This window comes from Podarcis filfolensis (genome assembly GCF_964270895.1).
Source record: "Podarcis filfolensis genome assembly, chromosome: 2".
NCBI classification, from domain to species: Eukaryota; Metazoa; Chordata; class Lepidosauria; order Squamata; family Lacertidae; genus Podarcis; species Podarcis filfolensis.
The window spans coordinates 76,781,343-76,796,152 of NC_139605.1; the positions used below are offsets into that span (position 1 = coordinate 76,781,343).

Consider the following 14,810-nt stretch of genomic DNA (forward strand, 5'->3'; position numbering starts at 1 on the left):
AAATACCAGCTGCTGGGGATCAAAAATGTGATAGTGCTATTGTGTTCATGTCCTGCTTGTGGGCTTCCTATGGACATCTGGTTGGTCACTGTGGGAACTGAATGTTGGATTACATCCAGAAAGGTTCTTCTATAGAAGAAATGTGAGACCTGTGTATATATTTTACTTATCTGCTGTTCACATGTTGTCATGATAGAAGTCATAGATGCAGATATAGCCTAGTAACTACTACTACAACAACAACAACAACAACAACATCATATTTTTTGTATACAGTGATACCTTGTTTATAACCATAATCTGTTCCGGAGGTCTGGTTGTAAACCAAAACAGGTTGTAACCCAAGGTGTGCTTTCGCCAGTGCCCCCCCCAATTGGTTGTAATAACAAAAGAAAAGGTTTGTAATCCAAAAAAAGGGACACACACTTCAGGGTTTGACGTGGTTGTAATCCAAGATGGTTGTAATCCAAAACGGTTGCAAACCAAGGTACCACTGTACTGCCCTTCATGCAAAGATCAAAGGGGAGTTAATGATACAATATGGATATGTATTGTATGTATAGCCTGAAACAATGTCTGTAATACTAGGAATCCTCTTCCCTTCTGGGAGCTCTAAAAATGACAGTTCAATAAGGTTCACCACTAAATAATTTTAAGCACCCTCACAAAAATTCCAATGGTTCCATGAGGAAATCATGAAAGTTTTATAATAGTTTAGAAGAGTAGTACAGAGATGGTCTTAAATGAGTATGCAGGATGACATCTACAAAATATTATCAGATTCCACGTAAATGTTTTTGTGATTTAATCCTAGCCATCCTTTCATTAGGTTGTGGCAGATGGCAGAGAGCAATGATGGAAATTTGCATGACTGCTCTCTGTGCTGGATCAATTTCAAAATGAAGAAAATGTTTCTCTCCAGAATTTAAAAACACTAAACATTTCCTCTAATGAACCTAGTAAACCTGTGGTTTTCAAAATGAGAGATTGGCTTTCCTAGGGAGGTGAAGACATCTGGTAGAGAAGAGCTAAACCCTCCCAAATACTTGCCATAACTGGAGAGGTCATATTCTCTCCCGTCATTTAATCCAGGAAGCAATACTGTTCTGTACTGCATGCTATCTCTCATTTGTATCAGCAAAGCTGAGAAATGGAGAGTGTAAAGCACTAGTTTCAAACAAGATTGGTTTCTTTTTTACCCCCCCCCCAAAAAAAAACCTGTTACGGATATGGCTCTGAATTGCTTTTTAAAAATTCTGAGTTCTTTCAGAACAGAGACAAGTAGCTTGCCTAACAGGCTGTTTCTCTCCTCCCATGTATACATAGGAAAGTCCAAATATTCATTTTCTTGATTCAAGGATGCATTCTAATGCAAACTTTGAGAATTTCCACTGTGAACATAGAGCTGCTGTTAACAGCCCTTGAAAAAAAGAATGCACATGGGTTTGTGAAACATGGTAAAGCACTGACTGGGGCGTAGCTACCACTATGTTGCTCCTGTGAATAACCCTTGAAAAACAATGCGAATGCATTCATGAAAAACTATAAAACGTTGAATGGCAGGTAGCTTTGAGCAAACAAAATTCTATGAAGCAAAGATACAGATGGAACAATGTAATGTATCAAAGCCCTGAACCACCATGGTTAGTGTGGTATTTGTCCTACATAAAACCTGGAAAGCTTAGTATTGCAGCTGTGCAACAGTAACTTGAAACCACCCCCTAGCTTGGTTTCTGATTAGTTATTCCAATTCAAACTATTTTATATGAGTGCATACTGCTGCAAATAGTCACAATGCCTTTTTCAGAGATGTATTATTTTATTGCCATATCCAATAAATTAGGTAAAGCGTGACATGTTGCGTTTTTGTTTGCGCTGAAGTTGTGTGAACTTCAAATCAGATGATAAATAGGAAAACAGGACACACTTCTTCACGCAGCAGGAAACTGTCTAAGTATATTCAATTATACTCCTTTGATTGTGTTCTGCCCCCAAGAAACTCTGAAGATAGTGGATTTTCCGAAAGGAAAGGGGAAAATAGGAACTTTTAAGATAACGCACTGTTTTATAAAGAACTCCCCACCCCACTCACTGCCCCCCATATGAATGTTATCCTGCCTTGAATTTCAAAATTAAGTATTTCTGGTCTCAGCTGGATATTGCTGTAGCCCACAAATGTTTTCAGAGATATAGTAGAGTTTCTGAGAAAATAAGCTCGACTGCTAACACATTATTTTCAGAAGTCAGCCCTTTCATATTTATTTCAGTTAGTATTCAAATGCCATGTGAAAAATTACTTTTTTGTTTTCTTGAAAGCTCTTTAGCCCAGTAGGAATTCCATACATAATACCACATGGTTTCATTAGATAGCACCACCTGTTAATCTGCACAGATACTGCATACTAAACAGGGCAAACACTAAATGAAGCAAGTAGACTTACGTGCCATCCTGTCGAGTGATGGTATAGCCATACTTGGGAAACTTGACAAATGACACATTGACTCCAACGAGTGGAGTTCCATCTGTAGTCACCACTTGACCTCGTATAAGAGATACAAGACTAGGAAAGAAATGCAATGAAATGTCAGTTCTGAAAGATTATTTGGGAACAAAGAATACTATTCTAGATGTGTTTACTCCTGCACAAATGCACATTCAATCTTGACTCTGATCTCTTCAGTTTCAGGGAACAGACTACAGGAATGTACAGTGGAACCTTGGCTTTTGAACGTAATCCATTCCGGAAAGCTGTTCAACTTCCAAGATGTTTGAAAACCGAAAACTGAAAGCGGAAGCCTCAATTAAATAGGGAAACTCAAAACGGAAGCTGTGTTGGATGTTCGGGTTCTGAATAACGTTCGAAAACCGGAGCATTTACTTCCAGGTTTTTGGCGTCCGGGAGCCAAAACATTTGAAAATGGTGCCATTCAAAAACTGAACTGATTGTATTTAAATTGAGGCCATGTTGGCTTCAATCACTTAGCTATTCTTTTGGTTCTCTTAACATTTCAATGCAGAATAACAAAGTATTCTGGGTTTATGCCTATATGGAACTAGAGTTGAAAGCAAGCATCCTGACGACAGTGTTAGAAAATCACAAGGAAGCCCCTAGAATGAGATTTTACCTCAAGATGGAAGAGAATATCATTTCTAAAAGCAGCAATCCATGTTAAGCCATTATTAAAACTTGTGTCAGAAGTACTTCCCCGTCTCTATAAAATCATATTTTTGGCCATTACCTGCTGTTGAAAGGATTTTCTCCTGGGATTATATGAGTGCTGTCTTTCCCCACTAAAAGCTTGATTCGATCATAGAATGACTTTACAGTTGGTGAACCAGAGTGACTTTGTTGTATAATGTCTAGAGGGTCACGTGAACCACGGCATAGCAGGCTATTCTGACAAGTCGACTGGAGGCAGCAGTCTGGATCAAGGCAGTCAACGAGGCCATCTGAAAGCAAAAACACACAGGCTGTTGTTGTTGTTGTTGTTCATTCATGGATAGAAGTAGCCCCAATGCTTTTGCTGTCTGCAAGCATTCAGATTGGTTGTAGCGCTCAGTTATTTCCATACAATGAAATTACAAGTATCACTGAAAATAATATACGTTGTATATATTAGCTGTACTAACTTATTGCTACCCCCTTGTTTCATATATGGTGTTTGCTGTCTTGGTGTCCTAGACAACATTACTGTATTTAAGATCAACCAGAAATAGGGATTTTTTTCTGTCTGGGGCACAGGACAAGATGATGTCACCCCCTACCCGCTGCCACCCCATATATAAAAGGTGATTAGATTGACAGTTGAATCTTAGTCTGATTCTGGCAATGGGACAAAGTCCTCCCCTTCACCTTGGGACAGTAAACTAGCTTAGGGGCATGGCAGGTAAAGTAGCACACAGAACTTTGTCCACTTTCTACCCCTCAATATTTGATGCATTAGGTGGCTGCCTCATTCTGTCTCTTGATAGGGCGAGCCCTAATCCAAAACTGTTTTGGAAGAACATGTGTGGAGGAAATTCTCAAGGACTGCTAGTAGTGGATGACATGGTGGGTGGCAGCACTTACCTGATCTCAGGTTCGTTGCATTAATGCTGCTTATGGAGAGGTAGAGGAGGAGAAATAAGTGGCTTAGTTTAGACACACCAATGGAGTCAATCTGGTGCTTCAGCTGGTGTGCATGCGCCATGCCATTCTCCCCCCTCCCCACCACTGCTTGGTAAGCAGCAGCAACATGACTCACCAGAGGTCAGGTGAATGCTGCTGCCCCAATGCACCATCCACTACTGGCAACCCCATACCTTTGGAAAGTTTTTTCACTCATAAATCTGCAAAAGGCTGAATATTTACACCTTGAAAATGGGACAAGAAATTTATTCAAACTGAATTTTGTTGGCTATCCAGGGACAGGGCAGGTAATAATACCTTGTGGTGGATTGGGCTATAAGTTCAATAAATAAATAATACTCTGCTTGAGCTTGCGTGGGCTTTATTGTAGACCTTTTCTGTGTTGGTATTCTTACCCATGGACAATGCAAAATGAAACAGTTCTTGATTAGTTCTCCTTGTTGTTTGAGCTGTAGATGTTTTTCTTTTAAGGTCAACCGCCTTTACACGTTAGGATCCCCATTCATCTTGAAGCCTGTTTCTATCATGGAACAAGGATGATCCACCCTGCTCCCTTGCAGTCCATTTGCTACCCACTTTATATAATCAATGTCAGAAAATAATTGGGTTCCAATAATAATTCAAGACAGTTTTTCCATTAAAGCCTGAACACTTTTTCCTTGATATCCTTCCTAGGCTTGTTGTATTTCTACCACTACAGACTGAAAATTGTCTTCTGCTTTTAGTTTGCTCAGTGCTTTTGTTCAGGCAACTGTGAGAGAAGAGAATCCTATCAATACATTAAAGAATCAGAAAGGCAAGACACAGGATAGAAATTACTCCCTTTCCGCAAATTTATATTTACCTGCTCAAGCTATTGTGTCTGTGTGTTTTGCTATGTCTATGGGGGTGAGAATATGTTATGCCTATAATGACCTCATCAAGTTGCATGATTATGGGCTGCAGCGGCTGAACACTTTTGACGACACCATGAACTTTAAATTGGCACACCAATCTCCCAGTGGCCTGTCAGTCATGTGAATAACATCTTCATGCCAGCGAGCCCCCTTGGATATAGTCTGACATTGCAATCTTCAGTAAATTACCCTGTCACTGCCAATCTTACAGTTATCTCGCAAACAATCAAGGAGGCAATCAAACTGTTCTGAAGTACCAGTTCAGGACCTAGGGGGGCTAGAAATGTCTCCATTCAATACCAGTGAGAAACCTGAATATCACTGCTTAGATACTAAATTGAAATATGCACACACCTCTACATAAGAATAATACACTATAGGTTTCATGGTTAGGTCCGTACAAAGAATCCACATTAAAAAAAAATCTAAAATCTCTGACTGGGCAATACTTTTATTAGGCCAACCAAAAAGTAAAAAAAGAAAAGAAGTAAGTTTTCAAGTTCTGTAGAACTCTACATTAGACGGGATGTTTTTTTAAAAAGAGGAGGGCAGGGTGGAGGGAGCTGGTTTAATGTTAAACTTTAATACAGCGCAAGGGTCTTTGCTAGGCCTTTGCTTGGTGCTGAATAAAGAGTTTGCAGAGCTGGCAGTGGGGCATTTGGCAAGTGCTGTGCAAAGCACTTTGGAAGCCCTGTGCTCAGCACTCCCCCAGTGCTGAGCATAGGCCTGGCAAAGCTGTTTCTATAGGGATCTGCTGCATGATCAACAGATAACTCAGTCTTGCAGACAATGCAGCATACTTGAACCCATTGCCCATCACTTAAATACAGCTTTCTGTAGCGGTTGGCTGCAACTAACCCACACCTGATGTGATGCAAAGTTTGGGACAGGTGGGTGTGCTTGGTCTTATAGGCCAAAGTGGGACCCATGCTGGGTCAAATTTGACCCACAGGCTGGAGGTTCAAAACCTACGACTGCATAGAAATCGGCACTGCTCAACTATGATGCATATTCATGTTTTTGCTTGTTTTGTTTAGATGCTTTGGAAACACAAAAGCCCTTTCAATTTCAGCACACTGTCAAATATCTGTGTGAAATTATGATAATGTAATGTACACGGTGACAGGACACATTACAATAGATGACCAAAGAAGATATGAAGTGTACCTGGAGAGAAAACATCCAAAGTGCAAATGCCCATTTCCTATTGACCAATTTCCCATTACTAGGGAAGCACATTCAGGTCTAGCATTAGCAATAGCAAGTCTTTCTGAAACTCTAATGCTGCAATTCTAAACACACTTACTAGGGGGTTAATCCTACTGAACACAGCGGGATTACAATAGAATAACCAAGCACAAGATTGCTTTGCAAATGGGAGCACAAAGGAAAATGTAATATTGAAGAACTTTAGAAAGTCTACAGTCACACCAATTATTCAAACACTCACACATTTTTATATATTACACTGTATACATTTGTATTATCACTATTGATCCTGGGTAATGAGGCATACAAATGAATATATTTTACTCAAGCAATATTTGCTAGTGAGAGTAGGTAACACTTTTAAGTTTCGCATAACTTTATTTGAAAGGAAAATAAGGGTATCTCCAAGCTTAAGAATTATACATTTATTATTCTGCTTAACAGATAAAATACATATTTAGTTTACCTCATTTTCCATTTAAATAAACTTAGGAAACCCTGAAAGTTAACATTCTAATAAACAAGTTGGAATATTAAAGGGAAGATGTTAAAACCTCAAAACCTGATATGTTATAGATGAAAATATAGATCACATAGTCTTACAAATGAAATTCAAATATGTTGGTATTCAGCAAACGCTGCTATGCTTAACCTTCTATTTTTCTGGGGTTAAAACCTTACCCCAGGCACACATATTATTGTGCAATTTACACATAAGTAGATCTGCAGGGTAGCACTTCTAGGACATTGTTACAAATTGTTACCTGTACAACAACGTCCTGAATTTTTAGCCAGTTGTCACTTACCATTTTCCTTCCAGAAACAACACACACACACACACACTTTGCCACTGGCGTGCATTTACTACCCCAGCCAATGTTAGAAAAGCCCCATCATCTCCCCCCCCCATGACAAATGATCAAGGAAAGATCAAGAAAGTGTCAACAGGCTAGCAGAAACTGTATAATATTATTTGGGAACCGTTCTTTAATCAATGGCAGTTTCCTTGAAGGTTTTTTAATGGGTTAGAAAAACATCCCCCAAATTCATTAACATTAGTTTATGTTTGTTTTCAATTGTAATAAAAATAATTCTAGGCAGTTTACAATATTTTCACAATATTTTCACTTTAAATTATATTTTTGTTGTTTGCAACAGAAAATAAAAATCATAGCTAATGAAAAGAACAGAAATGGTGCTGTTTATTCAATATGCAAGAGCAAGCATTCAGCAGAGCCAAATTCTGCCTCTTCTGAGTAAGTTTTTTTTGGCCCTAGAGTATTGGGTATTGTCAAGCACACTTCATCCGACACTGGAGACACAAATATTACCTGCGGTTCACACCCTCTCCCCACCCAGCATACATTGGAAATCTCACTGGGGCAGAAAATCACACACACAACCTTGATGAAGGTTAAGTGCCATTGAAATTATATGATAAATAAATAATTTAAATAATATAATAAAAAATGATGAAATATAGGCTAACCAATTTTTTCATACAATGTATGCATCTGCATGTGCATGCATGCACACAGTATCTCATGTAACATTCCCTAAACTTTAGGGAAAGCTACATTAATATAAGACTACAGTGGAATAAATTAAAAGCAATAGCTTTTGTTCATCCCCTTTCTAAAAGCTTGTCGTGTCAGGAATTTATATTTTTTATGTCAAAAAGTGGTTTTGTAGGAAGATAATTTGTCAAATTGCAGCAGTAAATAATCCGGAATGGAAGCTGAAATAATGAAGAACCTCTATCTGCTTTATAACACAGCTCAACTCAACTATCCCAAGTGGCTAACTCTACTGAACTCAATGTGAGTGATGATTATACCAGTATATAAATATGGTCCCGTTGTTGCAGCAAATTCATACTTGTCTTTTCATTAAACCAGGGGATTATACAGCATCTCCTCCTCCTTGCTTTGCTGCTTCCACAAACTCATGACCCAATCATCAGATTTGTCAATGAAAAGCATTCCTAAGGGAAGCTGGAATGTTCTGGATAAGTAAAAGATATACCAGCTATGACAATTTAATTTACTTTTCCAAAGACTTTAATCAGGAAATAACTAGAGTATTTCTAATCTATTTCCCATCTTATTTTATAACCACTTGTATTTACAGAGACAATTTGGCAAGTAAGTAGGTTAACAACTGATGATTTTTAGCGCACTGTGTTTTAATTGACTAACTAATGGCAAGATGTCTGTGCTATCAACCACAGTTTTGTGAGTTGTTGTTAAATTACATGATTATCACAGTTTTCTGCTGTTATGAGTTTGTGGGTACTAGACACTTATAATCCATGGATTCAGTGAGTGTTAGAATTTAATCAAGCCTTGGGGTCTTAAAATACAGACAACTCTAATCCCTGGATCTAGAAAGTGTTAAACGCTAATTAAGACAGGCTAGCTGCCTCATGAGGTGACTGCCTAGGGGAATGGGCCATTAAGAGGATAAAGGATCAAAGGGACCCAGTGAGAGACAGTAAATCAGTTGGGCCCCTCCATCAACAGATTAAGCCAGAGTGGGTGGAAAAAAGGCTGGGGGCGGGATGCTCACAGCCTCCAAGCCCCTGCCCCCAACTGGCTAAGTTATCACTGTCCGCCCTTACCCCAATGCAGCTGGAGGTGGACAGCGGCAGCCATAACCTCCCCCAGCCACACTGGAAGATGGCGGCCTCCCTGAACCCACTGCAGGCATGGCAACGGCTGCCGACCCAGAGTCCCCGGTTAGTGGATAAAAAGGTAAAGGGAACCCTGACCATTAGGTCCAGTCGTGGCCGACTCTGGGGTTGCAGCGCTCATCTCGCTTTATTGGCCAAGGGATCCGGCGTACAGCTTCCGGGTCATGTGGCCAGCATGACTAAGCCGCTTCTGGCAAACCAGAGCAGCGCACGGAAACGCTGCTTACCTTCCCGCCGGAGCGGTACCTATTTATCTACTTGCACTTTGACGTGCTTTCGAACTGCTAGTTTGCAGGAGCAGGGACCGACGGGAGCTCACCCTGTCGCGGGGATTCGAACCGCCGACCTTCTGATCGGCAAGTCCTAGGCTCTGTGGTTTAACCCACAGCGCCACCTGCGTCCCGCGGTTAGTGGATATTACCTAGTAAAACATTAAAACTCCCCTTTCGTAGTGTGTTATTAGGCTAATAGCCACATGTCATGATAAGTATTTATTTGATGTTTAAACTTGCTAAATATTTGTGAAAACAAAAATTTTTTTTTCCTTCCAGTAGCACCTTAAAGACCAACTAAGTTAGTTCTTGGTATGAGCTTTCGTGTGCATGCACATTTCTTCAGATACACACAGATACACAGATAAATATTTGTGGCTACTGTTCAGCGTATCTAAGAGGACTTTGTATAAATTAGCTGAATGCATACAAACACTTGCATTTCTCTCATTAGTCTCAGTGGCCACTCAAGGAATAATAAATGGATAAGATTACAGATTGTTACAGGATAGCATGATGGCTGTTGTTTAAGCACATGACCAAGTACAGCGGAGGGGATATTTTGTCCTGTAAAGAAGTAGGTATAGCAGGTATTGATGGAGGTACACTACTCATTCAGTCCAAAGAGAACATTGCCTGCTATCTGTAGATGCTCAAGAAACAGAAGCATAGTTGAGGAGGCAACTGACGCCACTGTTTGAGTGACCTGCTTTATGTCTCCTGAATATTGCCACCCTAATAGATGTATTCCCTTTTTCTTTCTTTTTCTTTTCTTTTTGATAACCAGAAGCCTGGAACACAAACCTGGTCCCTGAAAATGATCAGCTGAAACCTCTGGGCCTGCTCAACTGGTTGCAAGTGCCAAGTGCCAATTTTTGAAAATGCTAGCACTAGCTCTACTGGACTCATGTCCTCTGTAGCTGCTTTCCCAACTGAGTCATTGCCAGAATCAATAAAGTTAATGTCAGTAACAGTTTTGGGAAGGCAAGAAGTGCAAAGGCTTTGTTACAAAGTATAAAAGATATTTTCTTTAAGTTAGAAAAACAAGCAAATGAGGATTTAGTGACTCATGCGAAGAACCATATTTGCTGCAGATGCTGCCTATATTTTATACATATTTAAAACTGTCAATAACAGATACCAATTGTTTATTATAGTAGCAATTTTAAAGATGCCTTTGAGAACCAGGTCTATTGTATTTGCTCTAGGGAGCCTTTTTATCTCCTGAGGTATTGTGGGTATTTGTATTGAGAACCTTATAAATCTTTTGTCTGACTTGAATTAGAGACCCCTGCTGTGGCAAAGCTTGATGAGGCAAGCTAAATTACATGATTTGCTTTTGTGCTGTGAAATACTTGTATTATCTTAACTATCACAGGCCTGATGAAATATCAAATCACAGGATTCACTGTTCTATAAAAGCAAAGCTTGTCCAAATAATTATTGCAGAAGGGCAGGATCCACTTTTCCCCTTTCCCTTTCCCCCCCCTTTCATTTCAAAATTATTTGTTCTAAGAAACTTAAAAACACACCCTTACATTCCAATATATGAACAGGGCAAACATGTTCAGAAACAGTATTGCTCTAGAAGTGAATTTACCTATGAAGGGAAGAAAAAATTAATTTACAGCTACAGGCTTAAGTTAGAAATGGAACCAACCCCTGGAAGATTGTGCAGCATACCATGCAAAATTCCCCTCTAATATTATTTTGTGCAAAAGACACAGATTGGGAAACCTGCTGCTCCAGATTGGGCTTCTGTGGTATATTTTCCTTCATATTGAATAGTATTTTCTATGATGTGCAATATTTTGAAAACCAAAACAAGATGTAATTATAAAAAGGAGGGGTTTCTGTTTCTTTGTTTCAATGGGTATTTATGTGATCAATTATTGATTTTAGGCCTTAATCACTGATGGAATGTTTAATTTCATGATATTCCCTCCATTTTTTAAGCTGGTTTCAGACTTTCCAAAAATAGGAGCAAAAGCCTGTAAATTATACATAAATAATGAGATACTCTTTTTAATTTTGTGTGTGTGTGTGTGTGTGCGCGCGCGCATATGCGTAGAGGTAGTAGGAGTGGGAGATAGGCTTAGGGCGGAGAGAGAGAGAAAGAAAGAATATGCCATATCCCAAATTCCTGGAGAAAATCCTCTTAGCTATTATACCAGTGTGTTCTGTGATTTTGGGATATCAGGCTGGCAACTGAAGTACCGTATTTTTTGCTCTATAAGACTCACTTTTTCCCTCCTAAAAAGTAAGGGGAAATGTGTGTGCGTCTTATGGAGCGAATGCAGGCTGCGCAGCTATCCCAGAAGCCAGAACAGCAAGAGGGATTGCTGCTTTCACTGCGCAGCGATCCCTCTTGCTGTTCTGGCTTCTGAGATTCAGATTTTTTTTTTTCTTGTTTTCCTCCTCCAAAAACTAGGTGCGTCTTGTGGTCTGGTGCGTCTTATAGAGCGAAAAATACGGTAAATGGGCAATGCCATATATTTAGATGTTTTATGCCTATGGACATTTCACAATGGCATTTTGCATTATACAAAAATTTCTCAAGACTTTCCAAAGTTTAGGTAGATTTTAATAGGTAGAGTTTTCAATACTAAGAAGGAATATAAGCTAAATAAGCTAAAATAGTGATGAGGAATATTTTGAGTTTCTAGCACAATGCTATATGTACATACTGTTGCACACCACCCCAATCTCTGAGTGGTGTTAGAATCCGGGAATTCCGGGTGCTTAACTACAGTTTGTGTTTCCTTTTGGAATGAGGCACAGTGGAGACTGGGGTCTTTATTTACACATAATACAAACTGAGCCCACGATGGAGGGGTTCACAGCATTAACACCCCAAAACTGTGTTGCTTCCACCATAACCACAGCCTTGGATTCAAACAGAAACCAACCATTACTCTGACTCTCTCTCCAGCCAAAAGCACATGGGACTTTGCAGCTGTCTACTCACATAACCCCAAGGTTTGCAAGCAATCTAATTGTTGCTATTAACACTGGAAATCCAGAAAAGTCTGTACTTGATAATAACTTTTAGCCTTTTGTTATCCTGTGAATCTTGTTTTGAAATATTTTAATTCTCTGAATTAAGTCCATGGTGTTTTAAATGGTTATATGTGCCATTTTGAGAGATTTATAGATTTAATCACAGTACTGTGAGTATTAGATTCGTCATATAATCTTGAATAACTGTTCATAATCCCCACCAAAGATACTTAACAGTTATTTAGACTACTGAGGACTTGATTAGAAGAGGGATTAAATTTTAAAGGATGCTGCAAAGAGTAAATTAATGGACTTCAAACATCTTCTTAAAACCAAAAAAGGATTCTGGAATGAAAGCCTTTAACAGGGAGTTGGCCTCAGGAAAACGCTATCTTTTAATTAGACTGCCACCTTTGGAAAATTATTTTATAAAAAGCCTCACCTTTCACACACACACACACACACACACACACACTTTATATATATAAAAAAAATCAGTTTAATGAAATCAGAAACAAATACCGTATTTCATAAGACACATATACTGTGTCATTCTTCTCCTGGGCACAGAAATTTATTTTATTTCTGTATGAAAAGGTACTTAAATTTTGTTCCACCCCCACAACAGAATACTAGTATGTGACTGAGATTTCACTGCGTCCAGCTGTATTTGTATGATTAATAAGACTAGCAGATATCCATAATTAGGAATACAGAATTCCCCTCCATGGGAAGGACAGCAAAAGCATACCAGAAATAATTATACTTAACTCCTACAGAGATTCTGACCTGAAGATAACCTGCTGAAAGCTTAGAATTCACTCTCTAAACATTTAGTAGAATGGCATTTTTTCTTTTAGTTTGACATTTCTACACCTTGGATCTGATTTATGCCTCATGTAAGGCTGAACATGACCCTGCCTTTATAAAGACGAGAGACTACTTAAAGGTATGATTCTAACTAATAATCTCTATATGACAAACCAAAAGCATCCTTGATTATGTATCTCCTTTGTGAGCAGTTTTCTACCTTTAAGGCTGTAGCAGCTGGACATAAGAACACAAAGAAGGAAGCACAAAGAGAGAAACCACCAGGCATCCTGCCCCCTCCTGCAAACCAGCAGACAGAAAATCTAGTAAACAACACTTTAGCTTCTTTAAATGCTTAAAAGTACAACATTATCACTGTTTTCCACTAAAGATAATTGCCAACAGCCATACAATTATGGAGAAATTCTGGTCAAGGGCACCCTGTGGTGTAACCCTATAAGAATATTGAAGGGAGAAGAAGCATGAAAATTTGTTAACACAGCAGCAGTGTGGAGTAAGGAAACAGGCTACAAGAACAAACGAGTATTGGGTCACAAGTAACTCAAATTCTACAGTTATGGGGATGTCACAGCAGGCAGAGACAAATGGAGAGGTGAAGCTCTATTATGGAAATCGGAAGATTTCTGTTCTTCTGTTATGAAGAACACCCAAAGAATTTAGAAAAAGCAGCTCCAATAGAGATGAAAAATGATATTCGGAGTAGCAGAAAGAATGGCTGGTTTTAACTCTTGGCTCAGTCACAAGTTTCCTCTGTGACATTGGGCAAGTCCTTCAGACATACATTCAAAATACTTTCAGAAGTGGATTACTAAAAGAGCTAGTGGCATGTAGCTGCGGGTATATGTGAAGGTGAGCCTCCAGGATAAATATTTTACATAACAATGAGGCAGCTACTGAGAAGATGCCTGTGTGCTTCTGTTGTAGTAGTTTCTGCAATTTTTCTAGGATTAGAATGTTTCCTCTTCCCATGGCTTCTGAGTACTTGGTCATAATTATTGAATCTATTTGGCAAACTTACTCAAATGCGTATCTTGATGTTCTAGAATAGTTTTTCATGTTGGGAATGCTGCATCAGGGTTTTTATTAAAACATTTAGAAATACTTCTTGAAATGATGACAAGACAAGGAGAAATTTATTAGTTGAAAATGCTGAGCAAATATTTAATGTTTAACAGGGCAATTAGTTTTGTTAATTATCATATGGCACTAGGTACTGTATTGAAGACTTCATGAAAAGTTGATGAATTCTGATCTGAAGTCTACTTTTATCAAATTTTTGAATATGTTGCTTGGAAAGGAATGTTTCAACAATAACATACGTGGCACTGAGAGATTTAGACGTCATTGCATCCACTATTTTTGATCAAATGTCAAGTTAAGTATTCAATATTTCAAATGAAGTAGCAATAAATTATTTCTATTGCAATAAACAATTCAGTTTGTCAGTTTGGGGAAGGGCTAGTTAGAGCTGAAATTATAAATGAAATGATAAATAGATGGAAATGAAATTGACAGGTTCAGGACAGACTATATAGAAAGCCTTTTCTCATGGAAGATATCATTCACACAAAAAATTCATTTTTACATTATCTGGTGATGGCCAAATATTATACAAATCCATGAACAATAGGCATGATAAACCTATTACACATAACTTCTAAGTGAGGCCTCTGTGTTAAGAGGGAACATGGTCCTTGATTATCAGATACTATGAGTAAAGAAAAGGAGATGCCTTTATGACCTGCTTATGACATTTCCAGAGGTAACAAGCTGAATGCCT

General features: G+C 38.7%; 1 protein-coding gene across 21 annotated transcripts in view; it reads right to left on the reverse strand.

The window, feature by feature from the left end:
- TENM2 (teneurin transmembrane protein 2) overlaps positions 1-14,810 on the reverse strand; it is a 709,050-nt gene that overhangs the window by 53,731 nt on the left and 640,509 nt on the right. For all 21 annotated transcript variants that reach the window (XM_083596571.1, XM_083596570.1, XM_083596589.1 and 18 more), the window contains 2 exons: positions 3,241-3,451; positions 2,442-2,561 (listed from right to left, as the gene is read on the reverse strand). In XM_083596571.1, the coding sequence (XP_083452697.1) occupies positions 2,442-2,561; positions 3,241-3,451 (331 nt within the window). The remainder of the gene's footprint in view (positions 1-2,441; positions 2,562-3,240; positions 3,452-14,810) is intronic.